This window comes from Mus musculus, chromosome 1 (genome assembly GCF_000001635.26).
Source record: "Mus musculus strain C57BL/6J chromosome 1, GRCm38.p6 C57BL/6J".
Lineage (NCBI taxonomy): Eukaryota > Metazoa > Chordata > Mammalia > Rodentia > Muridae > Mus > Mus musculus.
In genome coordinates this window covers 63,285,976-63,301,726 of record NC_000067.6, presented here as the reverse complement: position 1 = coordinate 63,301,726, position 15,751 = coordinate 63,285,976, and the positions used below count along the sequence as shown (strand labels likewise).

Sequence of the window (15,751 nt, the reverse complement as noted above, 5' to 3'; positions counted from 1 at the left end):
AGTTCATCTCTTATACTCACTGCCATCAGCACAAAAAGCTTGATTCAAAACATTTTAGGGATCCTTCTTTCATATAGATAAACAGTTGTCCTAAAAATGTTGTCATAATCTTATTTCAGTCATAGCAATCACCTCCTAAATACTAAAGGTTCTCTAACTCAGTAGTAGACTCTATGGTAGACACTTGAGCAAATTCAAAGAAAGAAAAGCTGGCTCTCAAGAAGCATTCAATTAGCAGCAACTTCTAGTGCAAAATGTCAATATCATCTTAGTTAGCCCCATAAAAAATAGTATCATAGATAAAAGAGGCCTAAGGTATGATAAGCTAATATAAGGTGAATATCCTAAAACAGAAAAAGGTCAAACTAGGAACTCTTAGTTTGAAAAATCAACTTAAAAATTACTGAAAAGGGCTGGCGAGATGGCTCAGTGGTTAAGAGCCCCGACTGCTCTTCCGAAGGTCCCGAGTTCAAATCCCAGCAACCACATGGTGGCTCACAATCACCCGTAACAAAATCTGACTCCCTCTTCTGGAGTATCTGAGGACAGCTACAGTGTACTTACATATAATAAATAAATTTTTTAAAAATTACTGAAAAATTGTGAACAAGGAATAAACTGTAATGTATTATGAGTTTACTAGTTAAAATAAATGTACCAGACTAATGTTGAAACATAATATTAGGTCAATTCAGTGAGGTCATATTATAAAGATCCTTTTCTTTTTGGAGAGGACAAGGTCTTACTATGTATCCCTTCTGTAATGAAACTCACTATGCTAAGTTTGAGGCCAGGCTGGCATCAAACTCACAGAGATCTGCCTACCTCTGCCTCTTGAGTGCTAAAATTAAAGGCCTACACCACTATGCCCATCTTTATAAAAACCTTCTTTATTGGCCCTTTTTAATTTCTCTGCTAAAATTGCCTTTAAAAGATTATAGCCTAAGGCTGGAAGAGATGGCTGCAATGGTAGAGTGCCTGTTGTCTGAGGCCCTGAGTCTGGATTCCCCAGCATCTACATGAGAACCAGGACCATGAGAGGCAGTGTACATCTAGACCACAGAATAGTGAAGGCTGGAGGAATCCCACAGCTTCACTAGCCAACAGGTCTAATCAAAACAGGTAGTTCCAAGTTCAGTGTGAGACTGTCTCAAAAAATAAGGTGGTAAGCCAAAGATGAAACTCAGCATTAAGCTCTGGCCTCTTGCACAATACAACACAGCTCTATAGCTTAGCAACAGCAAGGTGGCAAACACCTGTAATCTCAAGAGACTAAGGAGGATATCAAATTCAAGGCCATGGTGAGATATATTATGAGGCACTGTCTCAAAAACCAACAACAGGTGCTCACTTCACCAGCACATATACTTAAATTCAAATGATACAGAGATTAACATTGGCCCTGCCCAAAGAAGATGTGCAAATTTGGGAAGTGTTCCATATTTTTGTGTTTATGCTTTTGATGTTTTATTAAGTATATAATAAAATAATCTGTTACCATAAAAAGTGATACACAAATCTCTACCACTATAATAACCAATATGAATATCTAGACAAATTAGAAAATATAGCTGTGTGTGGTGGTGCTCTGTGAGTTTGAGGCCAGCCTTGTCTACATAGTGAGTTCTGGGCTAGCCAGGACTACATAGTAAGACCTTGTCTCAAAAAATTTAAAAAAAATAAAAATAAAAGAAAGAAAAGGACAGACAGACAGACAAACAAACAGAAGGGAAGAAGAAAATGGGTAAAATTTTTTAAAGTATTTTTTAAACTTGAAAAACATGTGTCTCCAACTGCTTTTATTTTTTTCTAAAGACTTACTTTTGTTTTGTTTTGTTTTTTGTTTTTCGAGACAGTGTTTCTCTGTATAACCCTGGCTGTCCTGGAGCTCACTTTGTAGACAGGCTGGCCTCGACTCAGAAATCCACCTGCCTCTGCCTCCCGAGTGCTGGGATTAAAGGCGTGCGCCACCACGCCTGGCTCTAAAGACTTTCTATGTGAGTTTTGTGTGTGTGTGTGTGTGTGTGTGTGTGTGTGTGTGTGTACGCACATACAACATGTATCACTGGTATCTGTAGAGGCCAGGAGGAAGTGTAGTCCCTGGAACTAGAGTTACAGGTAGTTTGTGAACTACTTAATGTGGGTGCTGGGAACCTAACTTGGGTCCTTTGCAAACACAGCAGGTGCTTTTAGCCACTAAGCCCCTAAACTGACCCTTTATTAACACATCAGAATTAATTCAATCATTGCATAAATCATCTTTTAAAAAAGGTTTTTAGATGTTCTATGTGTGAGTGTTTTGCCTGTGTGTGTCTTGTGTTTATTGAGGTCAGGAGAGGGTGTTGGAAACCCTAGAACTGCAGTAAAAAGTGGTTCTGAGACATTATGAATGTGCTCAGAATTATTCTGGGTCCCTGCAAGAGCAGTTGTCTTAATTGCTGAGCCATCATTCCATCCCTTCCATAAGTCATTTTATTTAATACTAATTTGGAATGTGGGAAATAAAAATTATACCTGTCACTAATATATTATTACACTATGGCAAAAAAACAAAACAAAAACAAAAAAAAACAGCATTGACTCTTAAGCAACGAAATAATAATGCAAAGACCACTTTCACCTCCTGCATTTTCAAAACTATATATTACTTCCATTTGTTTTAAAGTCTATCACAACATACTGATAACTCTTTAAAAAATGCAGAAAATTTAAGGAACCAAAAATGAGAGGGAGAAAAGATAGACAACTGCCAACTAGATGCTTCTACATATACCTGTATTTGTATTTATATTTAATACTAACAAATTATAATTCAATTTCTAGTCATTTGCCACTTTACCACAAAAAAAAGCCCTACAAATATACAACTATTAAAAGTTAAAGCCGGGCAGTGGTGGCGCACGCCTTTAATCCCAGCACTCGGGAGGCAGAGGCAGGCGGATTTCTGAGTTCGAGGCCAGCCTGGTCTACAAAGTGAGCTCCAGGACAGCCAAGGCTGTACAGAGAAACCCTGTCTTGAAAAAACAAAAACAAAACAAACAAACAAAAAAAAAGTTAAAAAAAAAAAAACAAACAGAAACCCTTTTACATAAATTCTTAAGTTAAAAGGGAGCTTTAAGCACCAGTGATATGGCTCAGTGGGTAAGTTGCCACACAATGCTTTTAGCCAATGTAATCAATTTACCACCATCCATGTCTGAAGAATGTACTAGCAGGACTGGAAACACAAAGGGCAGTAGTGAGTGAATTCAAGGAAATTAAAATGGCACACACATATTAAAATGTCAGTGAAAGGCATTACTTGGTATTCTAGCTAAAGGAGCTTAGCAATTTTTTTAAAACATCACCAGCAATTAAATATGTTGACACCATGTTCTCTAAAGGATACAACCTCTGTTCTGAGGTTATTACTGCCAAAAATGGATACATCCATTTAATCGTGAGGAAACATCAGAAAGGTCTAAATTAGGATGCTTTCCATAAAATAAATGGTCACTGCTCCTAAAAAAGAGTCCCAGTCTTTTGTTTGGCTGTTTGGTTGGTTTGTTTTTTGTGGTTTTCTTTGAGACAGAATTTCTCTATGTAATATCCCTGGCTGACCTAGAACTCAATCTGTAGACCAGGCTGGTCTTGAACTCAAAGATCTACCTGCTTCTGACTCCCTGAGTGCTAGGATTAAAGGTGTGAACCACCATCCACCTGCTTAAGTGTTACAGTCTTAATAAGTAAACAAATAATAATGGTGTGATAGAGCTGAAGGGAGAGTAAGGAAATAGGACACTCAATGCAGTGTGTGAGCTTGGATGACGAAAGGTGACATTCTATAGACAAGCTAGCAGTATCCATAAATGCAGCTCCTATTTTAGAAAACCGCACTATGTTTGTTTTTAGATTCCATAGTCAGGGCGAGAGTTTCTTCTATCAGTTTTCCACTGTTCTCAGTAAACCTGGTATATTATCCTAAAATAAAGTTTTTTTAAAAGACAGTGGTTCTATGCCTTACTAATGCTGTGGCCCTTTAATACAGTTCCTCATCTTGTGATGACCCCTGATCATAAAATTATTTTGTTGCTACTTCATAACTGTAATTTTGTTACTGTTATGAATCATAGTGTAAATATCTGTATTTTCCAATGATCTTTTAGCCAACCCACATGTTGAAAACTGCTGTTTTATAATAACCTGTACACTCTAGCCTAGAAGTTCAAATCCTGTGAAAATAAACTACAGAAATGGTTACTATGGTGGTTTGAACAAAAAAGTCCCCCGCCTCCCTTACAGGCTCATATGTTTGAATAACTAGTCCCCAGTTGGTAGACCTGTTTGGAAAGGATTAAGAGGTGTGGCCAAACTGGAGGAAGTATGTCACTGGGATGGGCTTTGAGGCTTCAAAAACCCACACCATTCCCAGTTAGCCTGCCCACCATCCCCCACCCTCTCTGCCACTTGCTTGTGGATCAGATGTTCACTCTCAGATACTAGCTCCAGCACCATGCCTGCCTATTGTCATGTTCCCTGCCATGATGCCATGATAGTCTGGACTCTAGGCCTCAGGAACTGATAGTCCTAAGATAAATTATTTCTTTTCTAATGGTCATGGTGTCTTATCACAGAAATTGAAAAGAAAGACAGTTGCACAAGTGTATTTGTTAAAGAAATGATTATGAGGTTTTTAAATCAAAGTCTTTTGTATGATCCCATGGTGAGTCTAATCTCATCTTTCTACCAGCTTTTATTAAGAAACAGCATTTTAGAGCCGGGTGTGGTGGCCCAGGCCTTTAATCCCAGCACTTGGGAGGCAGAGGCAGGCAGATTTCTGAGTTCGAGGCCAGCCTGGTCTAAAGAGTGAGTTCCAGGACAGCCAGGGCTATACAGAGAAACCCTGTCTCAGAAAAAAAAAAAAAAAGAAACAGCATTTTAAAAAAAACATTTTCCCATTAAAATATTTCCAACTTTTCTACGTTCTAGGTTAGTACCTTGCAAAGCATGAGTTTCCTTTCCCACCACTGGAATGTACCTCAGCTAATTCTGCATAGATATGGTCCCACTTGGCTTATCTTGTATGCTTGTTATAATCTGATTCTTAAAAACCTAGAACATTAACTATTAACTCTTAAAGTGTCATCAGGTTTTCCTTTTTATTAAAATAACCAAAACAAGTTGACTGGTAGGGGGTTATCGAAGGCCAAAATGATGGCTTGAAGGGTAAAGATGTCTTATCACCAAGCCTGTGTGTGATGTCCCAAACCATGGCCAGCATTGACAGAAAGCCAGCCCCTGTGAGCTGTCCTCTGACTCCCACATAGACACATGACATACAAGACAACAAGATACTGACAGGACTGAGAGACCACTCAATCCAGTGTTTCTTCCACTTATTCAGCACACAGTTCCACCAGGATTGAACCGACTCAGATTTCTACTGTAATATCTTGTCCTATTATCACCTAGCTTTTGTTACTAATCTTTCAAAACATTTTGCTCCACCTCCACCCAGTATTTAACTCTGTTACACACCAAAAAAAAAAAAAAAAAAAAAAAAAAAAAAAAAAAAAAAAAAAAAAAAAACCCTTAATGACACATTACTTATCATCCTAAGACATTTACTTAGGAAAAAGCAAAATTATGTCCATATTTTCTGTAGTAGTTTTTTATTAGTGGGGCTGAAGATTGAGGACAGGGATTCATTCACTGGCAGGGAAGCAAGCACTCTACAACTCAGCTACCCTCCCAGACCTATAGTAAAATGTCATATAAACAACTAAGGTGGAGAAATGGCTCAGCAGTTGAGAGTACTTGCTGCATAGTCATGAGGACCGAAGTTTGGATCCCAACAGCCATATAACGAGCTAGGCATTCTGAACATACCTATAAAAGTAGCTCAGAGGTAGGTAAAAAGCAGGGGACATCACTGAGACTTGCTGGCTTCCAGCTTAGCCCCAGAAAACACTAACCTCTGCACTAAGCATGCAAGTTCACATGCACACACATATACACAAATCAATCTTTAAAAATTAAAAGTATTTCTTCTTATATGTATGTAAACATTTTGCCTGTATGCATGTACGCCACATGCACGCCTACAGAGGTTTGAAGAGGTTGTCAGATTCCCTGGACTCATTGTGAGCCAGTATGTAGGTGTCGGAAACTGAACCCAAGTCCTCTACCAAGAGCAAATGCTCGTAACTGTTTAACCATCACTCCAGTACCCCACACACAAATTAATCTTTAAAGAAGTAAGTACAACAAACAATTTAAAATGGAAGTTAATAGATAAATTTTCATTTTAGGACTCAGTAAGTGCTAACTTTTCTCCTAGCCCTAAATCAAAATTTTATCTGGTTAACTTTCATTTCCAATGATTTCTTTTTATTGGTTAAATAAGACAGTTCACTACAGACCTGGGAGTGCATCCATGGTAAAGCATTTGCCTGGCATGGTTGAGCCCTTAGGTTCAATCCCCAGTTCCATAAACGCAGAACTATTTTGTACATCACATTTTTAAAGTTCAAATACAGCCTTTAAATGCTAGGTAGGTGTGGAGAAACTGACAGTTTGAAGCCAGTCTGGGCTACAAAGCATTTACAGGCAAGACCAGTCCTGGGATACACATCAAGATGATAAAGGTGGGTGGAATATACCACTGACAGAGATATTAACATTCCACTGAACTATCTTACCTGTTGTCTTGGTAATTATATGGGTGGTGTCGCAGAACATCCTGCAAAAAGCGTTCCATCAGAGTGTTATTAGTAGCTGTCCGACGTCTGCTCTGTCTGGTCAGGCTTCTGTGCTGAGAACTAAACAAGTGCTATAAAGAGAAACCAGTAGGTATTTTAAATGAGTAATGTTATTCATGGTAACACAAGATGGACTCATGAATGTATTCCTTGTAGAAATATAAGTTGATAGTCTTTCCATACATCACCTCTACTATATGCATCTAAAACCATTTAAGTATGTCTTCTTTAAATATAGTTGTTATATTTCTCTAAATACATTCCTAAGGATGACATCAAAAGGTTGTTTATCATACCATATAGCAAAAAGCCTGGAGGCTCCACAACAATAACCTTACATTACAATGTATGCTACGATGGAATACCATGCAGCTGCCTAAAATAATAAACCATAATAACATAAAAATACTATGTATTTTTATGGAATCAACAATCATACATATGGCCCTATCTTAAACTAGTTTTAAAATTATACAGACAAGTAAATGGAAGAAAATGTGCTAAAATCTTAAAAGTACACTTTTAAGTGATATACTTATGGATAATTTTTTATTTTTCTTAAAATATTTATATTTTCCAGTAAGTGTTTTTACAACTTAAAAAAAAAAACTGTGAAAAGAGAGAACAGGGTTGGGTTGTGGCACTAAAAAAGAACAAAGATTAACTCACACACAAAAAAAAGTTCATTTGTTTTTCGTCAGTGCTTAAGAAGAATCGTGCCTTAGCAGGATATCAGTGTAAGCATATTAAAGTCTCGAGCTTTAGCACAGATGCAGCATTAGTAGGCTGGCAATGGGATAAGGAGGGATCTAACGCGGGGAAATGTACCATATGCCACACACAGGGCTATTCATTCCAGCTCAAAAGCTCCCTGCGTTTTCACTCAGCAAGAATAGTGCCCTCTTTTGATATAAAGAGAGTGGGGCACAAAAAAAAAAAAAAAAAAAAATGCAAACTAAAGCAAACCGCCTTAAGCTCTGTTACCCAGCAAATGGCAAAGCCAGGATTTGAATGTGAGGCAAACTATAGTTTATGTGCTTTTTTCAATTAGCTAATATAAATGGTATATTAATTATATATGTTCTTTAAAAATAGTTAAGAAAATTGTGTTTTAATATATCATAGTTAAGATATTATTTAAAAACAAAAAGCAAAAAACCACATGTTGCTAGCTCCTGACCACTGACCCTTGAAATTATTTCCTCTGTTGACATGAGAATTTTTCTGCAATGTTACCTTAGCCCCAAGCTCAGTTAAGTAACAGTCTCAAATCCTTTGTTATAAACTCCCCCACTGTCCAGTGCCATCACCAGAGTAGACTGCTGGTAATAAAACACAGTGTACATTGAGCCAAAACACTAAACTAAAATCCAACCTTGTCCTCTCTATGCTAAGGCAAACAGAAAAAGAGCAATGGGAATGGAGAACCAACTGTATACGCTGCAGGAGCCACCACATTATACACGCCCCACAGGGCTTTCTTAAAAATTTTTCAACATATGTGTCACATAAAACACACAAACCATCACTGAATAAACACATCCATAACCATCTATCCATGAATATAAGTACCTAGAAATCCCTTTACTGCCCCCATACCAATCTAATACCCCTTCCCTCTTCCCCCAGTGTAACTATAACCCTGATTTCCAATACTAAGTTTTGAAAGGTTCTAAAAATGACACCACACAACATGTATTCTTTTGCACTAAGCACCTCTCATTCAACACTGCATTTATGAAACTATTCAATAGTTAACTGTATTGTGTTCACCTTCACATACATCTGTACTCTATTGTATGAATCTATGCTATTCTACACATTGATAAATTTTAGGGTTTTGTTTTTTCAGCATTTAGACATTACAAATCATAATGCTGCAAAGAGCCTTGCTATTTGTCTGGTATGACAGCACATTTGAGGAGTTAGATTATTAGATGTAGACCTTCTGTGTGATATAGTACATGTGTGTTCATCTTCAGTATCTAGTCTTCCAAAGTGGTTGGAACGATGTAGGCCGCAATCAACAGTTTATCTTTGTATTGCTCTACTTTATTATCAACAGTTGATATTCTGTTTTTTACATTTTAGCTATTGTGGACTGTGTTTACATTGAACACATTGTGGAATGTGTTCAGTATCATATATTGTGCCCTTAATCCACAAATTTGATGATCATTTTTACTGGCCATCCAGATCATTTCCTTAATTATGGGTCCATTTAAATTTTTTCATGATTTTTTTTTCAAGACAGGGTCTTCATCATACAGTCCAGGCTAGCTTTGAACTGGGATTCCTTCTACCTCTGTCTCCAGAATGTTTGGTTTCAAGCATGTGCCACCATACCAGCTCCTCTTCCTGTTTTTCAAATAGATATCTTCTTCGTTATCTTATAGAATTTGTTTATTCTGGACACAGTTTCTGCATTCAATTATGTATGTTTCTAACATCATCTTCATTTCTGTAGCTCATCTTCTTACTTTCTTAATCTACTGTTTTCATAATTTCACTGCATCCCAGAACAGTTTTTTTTTTCAGTGCTTCTTGTTAGCCGAAAGCTCTTCTTTATCAGTCATGAACTTTCTCCTGTCTGTTATTAGTTCCTTTATTATATTACCTAAAACATTCACATCTTGGAATAATTTTTACATACAGAATCGTTTTTTCCCAACGAGGTGTTCACTTGACATCACAGCATCTACTAGACAAAGTCTTGTTGCTTGCTGCTCTGCAGTGTCACCTATGTCACAGCTCAGATACACACATTTATCTGCCACTGGCATGTGTTCCTATGCTCTAACTTTGCACCAAGCCTGCCTTAGTAAGGGTGAGTAAGAGGATTTATCTAGAGGGATACACCTCATTCAGGTCTTCTTTAACATCATCTAGTTCTCTTTTTTATTTCCATATTTATAATGGTTTAATTTTCACTGTAATGTAAGGGATTTTCACTAGAATTTCATTGGATACATACAATTTGGGAAAACTGAACATTTTTTTATTTATTATATGTAAGTACACTGTAGCTTCTTCAGACACTCCAGAAGAGGGAGTCAGATCTCATTACAGATGGTTGTGAGCCACCATGTGGTTGCTGGGATTTGAACTTTGGAAGAGCAGTTGGGTGCTCTTACCCACTGAGCCATCTCACCAGCCCTGGACATTTTTAATATTGACTCTTTCAATCTATAAAAATATTAAGTCCCTTTCCTGTCCATTGCTGGGGATTGAACCCAGGACCTAAAAAAGCATGCTAAGTAGGCATGCTATCACTGAGCTAAATCCTCAGCCTTCAGTGTTCACAGATTATAGATGAATGTTTTATACATATTTATTATAATTATTTCTCAGAATGTTATTTTTATGCTATTATGAATGGTATATTTAAATTTCATTTTCTGCAGAGTATTTGCATATTGAAATAAGACTTTTTTTATTGGTCCAACCACCTTAGGGTTTTTTGTTTGTCTTTTTTAGCCAAAGGATCCAAATGGTACCCAGGCTAATCTCAAATGCCCAACAGAACCAAATGATCAATCTGACTTGAGCCTCCTCAGTATCTGAGTTGACAGGCATGCACCACCACACCTTGTTCCAACACACTTTTAAACTCACTCATTAATTCTAATGGTTGATCTATTTTTGGTTTTCTAGCCATCATCACGTTATGGTAATTGCCTTTTATCTTCTTACCCAATTATCTTCATCATTTTATCTTTTAATTTCTTACTTTTGTGGATAGGGCCTCCCATAAAGTAGCAAATATAGTTTTATCTTTCCTTTTTTGAGTTACTGAGGTGTCCCAGTTTCATATACAGCAGGCAAGTACTCTATCATGGAAGTAAACGCGCATACACACAGTCATTGAACATATTTTTAATTCAAACAGTAAGTCTGTTTTTACTTGAGCATACTCAGTAGTCTGTTATTTAATATTCTTATGGGTATTTTCTCTCTTCTTTCTTCCTCTGCTTTATTATTCTAATTTCCACCATTTTGTTAGCTTAGTATTACAGACGTTCTTCCTAGTCTACTAGTAGGAATGAATGACAAATCTGAACTATCAAAATCTAAAAATTACTCCCTACTTTATTCTCTCCTTAAACAATATAAGATCCTTAGAAATTAACTCCACTTACTACCCTCCCAACCTACATCGCTGATAATCCCACAAGCATGATTTATTCATTGCCTACATATTTACCTGTCCATTGTTCTTCATTACTTCCTGATAGCTCTGAGCTTCCATCTGGAATCATTTTCCTTCTGCCTGAAGAACTCCTTTTAGTTTTTCCTTTAGTGAGGGTCTGCTGGTGACAAATTCCCTTAATTTTTGTTTCCTGAAAATATTTTTATTTTACCTTACGTTGAAAAGTTATACTTATTGAGTAGAGATTCTAGGTTGGCAGTTGTTTTCTTTCTTTTGGCTCCCATTGTTTTCTATTGAATACTCTACTAGATCTAGGCCCCATACTTCTTCACTGCCTTAGTAGTTTTCCAAAGCCTTGAAATATATATAAATATATATGTGTGTGTGTGTTGTGTGTGTGTGTGTGTACACACACACACACACAACACACACACACACAACACACACATATATATTTTCCAAGCTTTCAACGTCAGTATAACTTATCCTGGCTGTCATCAACAGAATCTTTTTAAATGCCAATTTAGTACAAGAGTGTCCAAATGAATAAAAATTATTTTAAATACTAAGCAAAAAATAAATAAATAAAATCGTTATCGAATAGAACCTATAGCTAAAGAATCAATGTTTTTATGATTGCTAAAGGTTCAACAAGTCCAGTCATGTAATGAAACAATTTATCAATCATAAGTGAAAGATAAAGAGACTTCATTTATTTTCTGCCTCATGTTTATGACCAGCATTAAAAATATTTTCTTTGAAAAAGGGTAGAGGGGTTAAAAAAATCCCAAAAAGTTTTTTATTACTATGAAATTAAGTGATTTCTATTAGATAAACAAGACAAATGCCACCACATAGAATTTTTACATATTATAGTTATCTTAGATATCATCTAAGATAAAACACTTCAACATTTACAAAACCAGAATGTCATTGTGAACCGTTCCATCTATGACACAATTTCAGCCTAGACCCTGAAGAAAAACTTGAGACACTTCTGAATGACAAACCTAATCAGAAAAAAGTAGCTACTACAATGAATACTTGTGTCAAAATCTCTATATATAATGGTTCAGGAAAATCAACCAGCCAACCAATCAATCAATCCACTAGCACCTTGCTCTTGAACTCCCTAGCCTCAGAACAGAAAGAAAAAAATTCAGATTCCTCAAGCCATCTAGTACTACCACATTTTATTATGGCACCATGAGCTAATACACTTATACACTAAGAAAAACAAAAAAAACACTTAAGAAACACAGAAAAGCATGGGACAAATCCTCTACCTTTTTATAATGAAACATTCAACAATCTAGGAACAGAAGATCATTTCCTAAACCTAACAGGTCCTCTATATAAAACTACACTTCTGTATCATATCTGACAGAATGAAAGCTTCTCTCAAAGATCAGGAAAGAGAAGACTATCTATTTTCATCACGTCTACTTGATATCCACTGAACTACAGAGAGAGGCTCAAGGGAAGAAAAGGAGTATCCAGACTAAAAAACTGGTGTGATTATTTTCTATATGGAAGGATCTCAAAAAATTTTAGAGCTATTAAGTTCCACAAAGTTCCATGATGTAAGATCAATACTTTAAAGTGCTATTGTAGGCCTATATACTAGAGATAAACAATCAAAAATGAGTTTAACAAAATAGCATCAAAATACTAATAAATTTAACGTAACAGTATAAAACCTGTACACTAGAAAGCCTAAGGCTAAGAGGAAAGGTTTTTAAGGAACATTATGTAATGAAAATATATACTTCCTGATCACAAATTCATTTTCAGATTCAATACAATCCCTATCAGACTCTGTCTGCCTTTCTGAAGTAATCCAGTCTTAGAAAAAAGATTAAGAACAAATAAGGCCTATGGCATTTAGTGTAGATGGTGAAATGAGCACATGGTGATGTTATTGGTGTTCTAAAAGATAGAAAACCTATTCAACTTAAAACTTTCTATCTTAGAAAAGATATGGCTATTTAAAGGATCTCTGAAACTTGACCAAAAATGGTTATATCTACTACAGGATGAGACCAAGAAAGTCCTTCAAAGGCTCATGTATTGAAAAGTTGGTCTTCAGTTAGGTACTATTAGAACCTTTAAGAGGTGGGAGGTCTAAAACTAGAGGTTTAGACCAGTGACTACAAAGAAAGTCCTGTAATTTTTACCTATTTCTCACATCCCAGACATTTAGTAAACAGCTTGTCTCACTACACTTTCTACCATGCTGTGCTGTCTCACCACAAGCCCACAAGTAATAGAACCTATCGATTACAGACTGAATTGTCTCCAAACAGCGCCAAAACAAAACTTTCCTCTCCATAAGTTAATTATCTCAAGGATTTTGTTATGGTACAGAAAGATGATCTCTCAGTCATCATTGTCAAATTGCTAAAAATAAGAGAATTCTGAAAAAAAAAGCAACACAAAAGCATCAAATCACGTAAATGGTAATTCCAACTAGACTAACAGAAAATTTATCAGCAGAAACCTTACAGGATAAGAAATATACAACGTCCTGAAAAATGAAAATTAAAAAAAGAAACCAATACTATACCCAGCAAAGTTATCCTTTAGAAATGCAAGAGAAATATAATCTTTTCAAATACAAAAAGCAGTAATTCCCTGTCACCAGATCATCCATCCCTAAAAGAAATGTCTATTAAAGCTCTACAATAGAAGCAAAGCCAATGGCTATCATAAAAAAATGTGCAAATATAAAACTCAATAGTTGTTCAGATACACAAGGGAAGAACCATAAACAGAAGGTCATTGAACCACAAAGATGAGGAAGAGAAGGAACAAAAATATGCCAAAAATTAGAAGAAAAAACACTAAAACTGTAACAAGAATGTATCATTACTTATCAATAATAAACTTGAATATAAACAGTCTCAAAACAAAAGGATGTAGGCTGGCTCAATAGGGTTTTTTTTTTAAAGGCTCAGTGATACACTGCTCTAAGAAACATACTCCCCCAGTAACACACACAGTGAGGGACAGAAAAAGGCATACCATGTAAACAAAACCCATGCAGGAATACCCACATTTGTATCAGACTAAATAGACTTGAAGTAAAAAAACTGGGGAGACAAGATATAATGACAAAAGAAATCCAACAAAAGGAAATAAATACAAACACAAATCAACAACAATATATGTGTATGTATATAGATACATACATGTATCTATATACACATATACATACACACATGCATATATATTAGATCTAAAAGGAGATTCTAATACAGTAATGAGACTCAAAACCCCACTTCCATCGATGGAAATATCATCTACACAAAAACTAGAAACTGATATTTGATATCATAGTTTATATATTAAAGACCAAAAGGGCCAAGCAGACATTTACAGAATCATTTCATCCAATACCAATAGAATAAGCATTATTTTCATCAGCCTGTGGAACATTCTCAACTATTAGAAATAAATCAGCACATGTATCTTTGATCAGAACTGAATAAAACTAGCAAGAGCATCTTTAGAAGCTGCACAAGCACAGAAAAATTAAAACTGCTCTTAAATAAATCAAAAGAAAATGTAAAGTGTTTTAAAACAAACTGAAATGAAAACAGTACCCTACAACCTATGGAGTAAACCAAAACAATACAGATGGAAGTTTACAATGCATTACAGCCTACTTTTAAAAAAGAAAAACAAGTTTAAATAACACCACAAATCAATCACCTAAAAAAAAAAAAAAAAAATCAAGAAAACACCAAACCTATAGTAGCAAGAAGAAATAAATAGCAAACACAACAGAAATAGACTAAAACTTATTTTTAAAAAATGGCAAGAAATGTAGCTCAATTAAAAAATGTAAATAAAGAAAATATCTAATAAAAAATTAAAAAAAAAGAAATGTAGCTCAGTGGTATAGCATGTACACACAAATGCAGGAATGAAAAAGACAGGGAATGGAGAAGAGAGAAAACACATGATCCAAATAAAATCAAAAATGAAAAGGGCAATATCACAACTGATATTTGTGATGGGACTATGATAAATAATGAAAAATCTATAAGAAATGTGTTTCTATATACACAGCCTACAAAAATTGAACCATCACAACATACAAAAATAAACAAACTGATAACAAGACCAAATTAGTAAAATACATCACAATAAATAAAAGCCCAGGACCTGATAAATTTTGCCACATCTTTACAGATGAATATTACTAATAAATGCAGATACAAAAATTCTCAACAAAATGATAATGAATCAAATTCAACAACACATAAATACTACAAACCATAATCAAGTGAGATTTACCTAAGGAAGACAAAAATAGCTCAATATATATAAATCAACAAGCATATTTCATCAGCATAATGAAACATGAAAAGTGCATGATCATCTAATTATATGCAGAAGAATTTAATGAAATTAATTACTTTATGATAAAATATTTTTAATTGGGTACAAAAATAATAATTCAGTACAATAGGGACTGTATATGACTATCCACAATTTACAACATACTCAATGGAGGAAATATAAAATCCATTTTCTCTGAAAGCAGTAAGAAGACAAAGGCACCCATATTGACCATTCAGATTCTGTAGAATCCAATCTTAAAACAAAAAACAAAACAACAACATATGTATAGATGTTTCACCTGCATGTATGTATGTATGTCACATGCATGCCTGGTACACACAGAGACCAGAAAAGGCTATCAGACCCCCTGAAACTATCCCACAAAAGCAGCAAGCACTCAATTGCTAAGCTATTCCAGCCCCAAATGAAAATTTCACTAAGGAAAAAAAAACCTAGACTCCATTAAAATATTTTTAAAACTGAAAAGCAAGTTCAATAAAGATACAGGATA

The 15,751-nt window shown here is 35.4% G+C and overlaps 1 protein-coding gene and 1 non-coding gene across 11 annotated transcripts in view; one reads left to right on the top strand and one right to left on the bottom strand.

The window, feature by feature from the left end:
• Zdbf2 (zinc finger, DBF-type containing 2) overlaps positions 1-15,751 on the bottom strand; it is a 114,219-nt gene that overhangs the window by 12,850 nt on the left and 85,618 nt on the right. For 5 of the 10 annotated variants that reach the window (NM_001285936.1, NM_001285937.1, XM_011238607.3 and 2 more), the window contains one exon: positions 6,681-6,811. In NM_001285936.1, coding sequence (NP_001272865.1) covers positions 6,681-6,811 — 131 coding nt within the window. Of the gene's footprint in view, positions 1-6,680; positions 6,812-10,944; positions 11,081-15,751 lie in introns of all 10 variants that reach the window. The other 5 variants (XM_030243195.1, NM_028673.1, XM_030243196.1 and 2 more) reach the window with 2 other exon arrangements.
• On the top strand, positions 1,344-1,447 carry Gm23448. Its single transcript, XR_003949196.1, has one exon. It is a non-coding gene; the product is annotated as a U6 spliceosomal RNA (small nuclear RNA).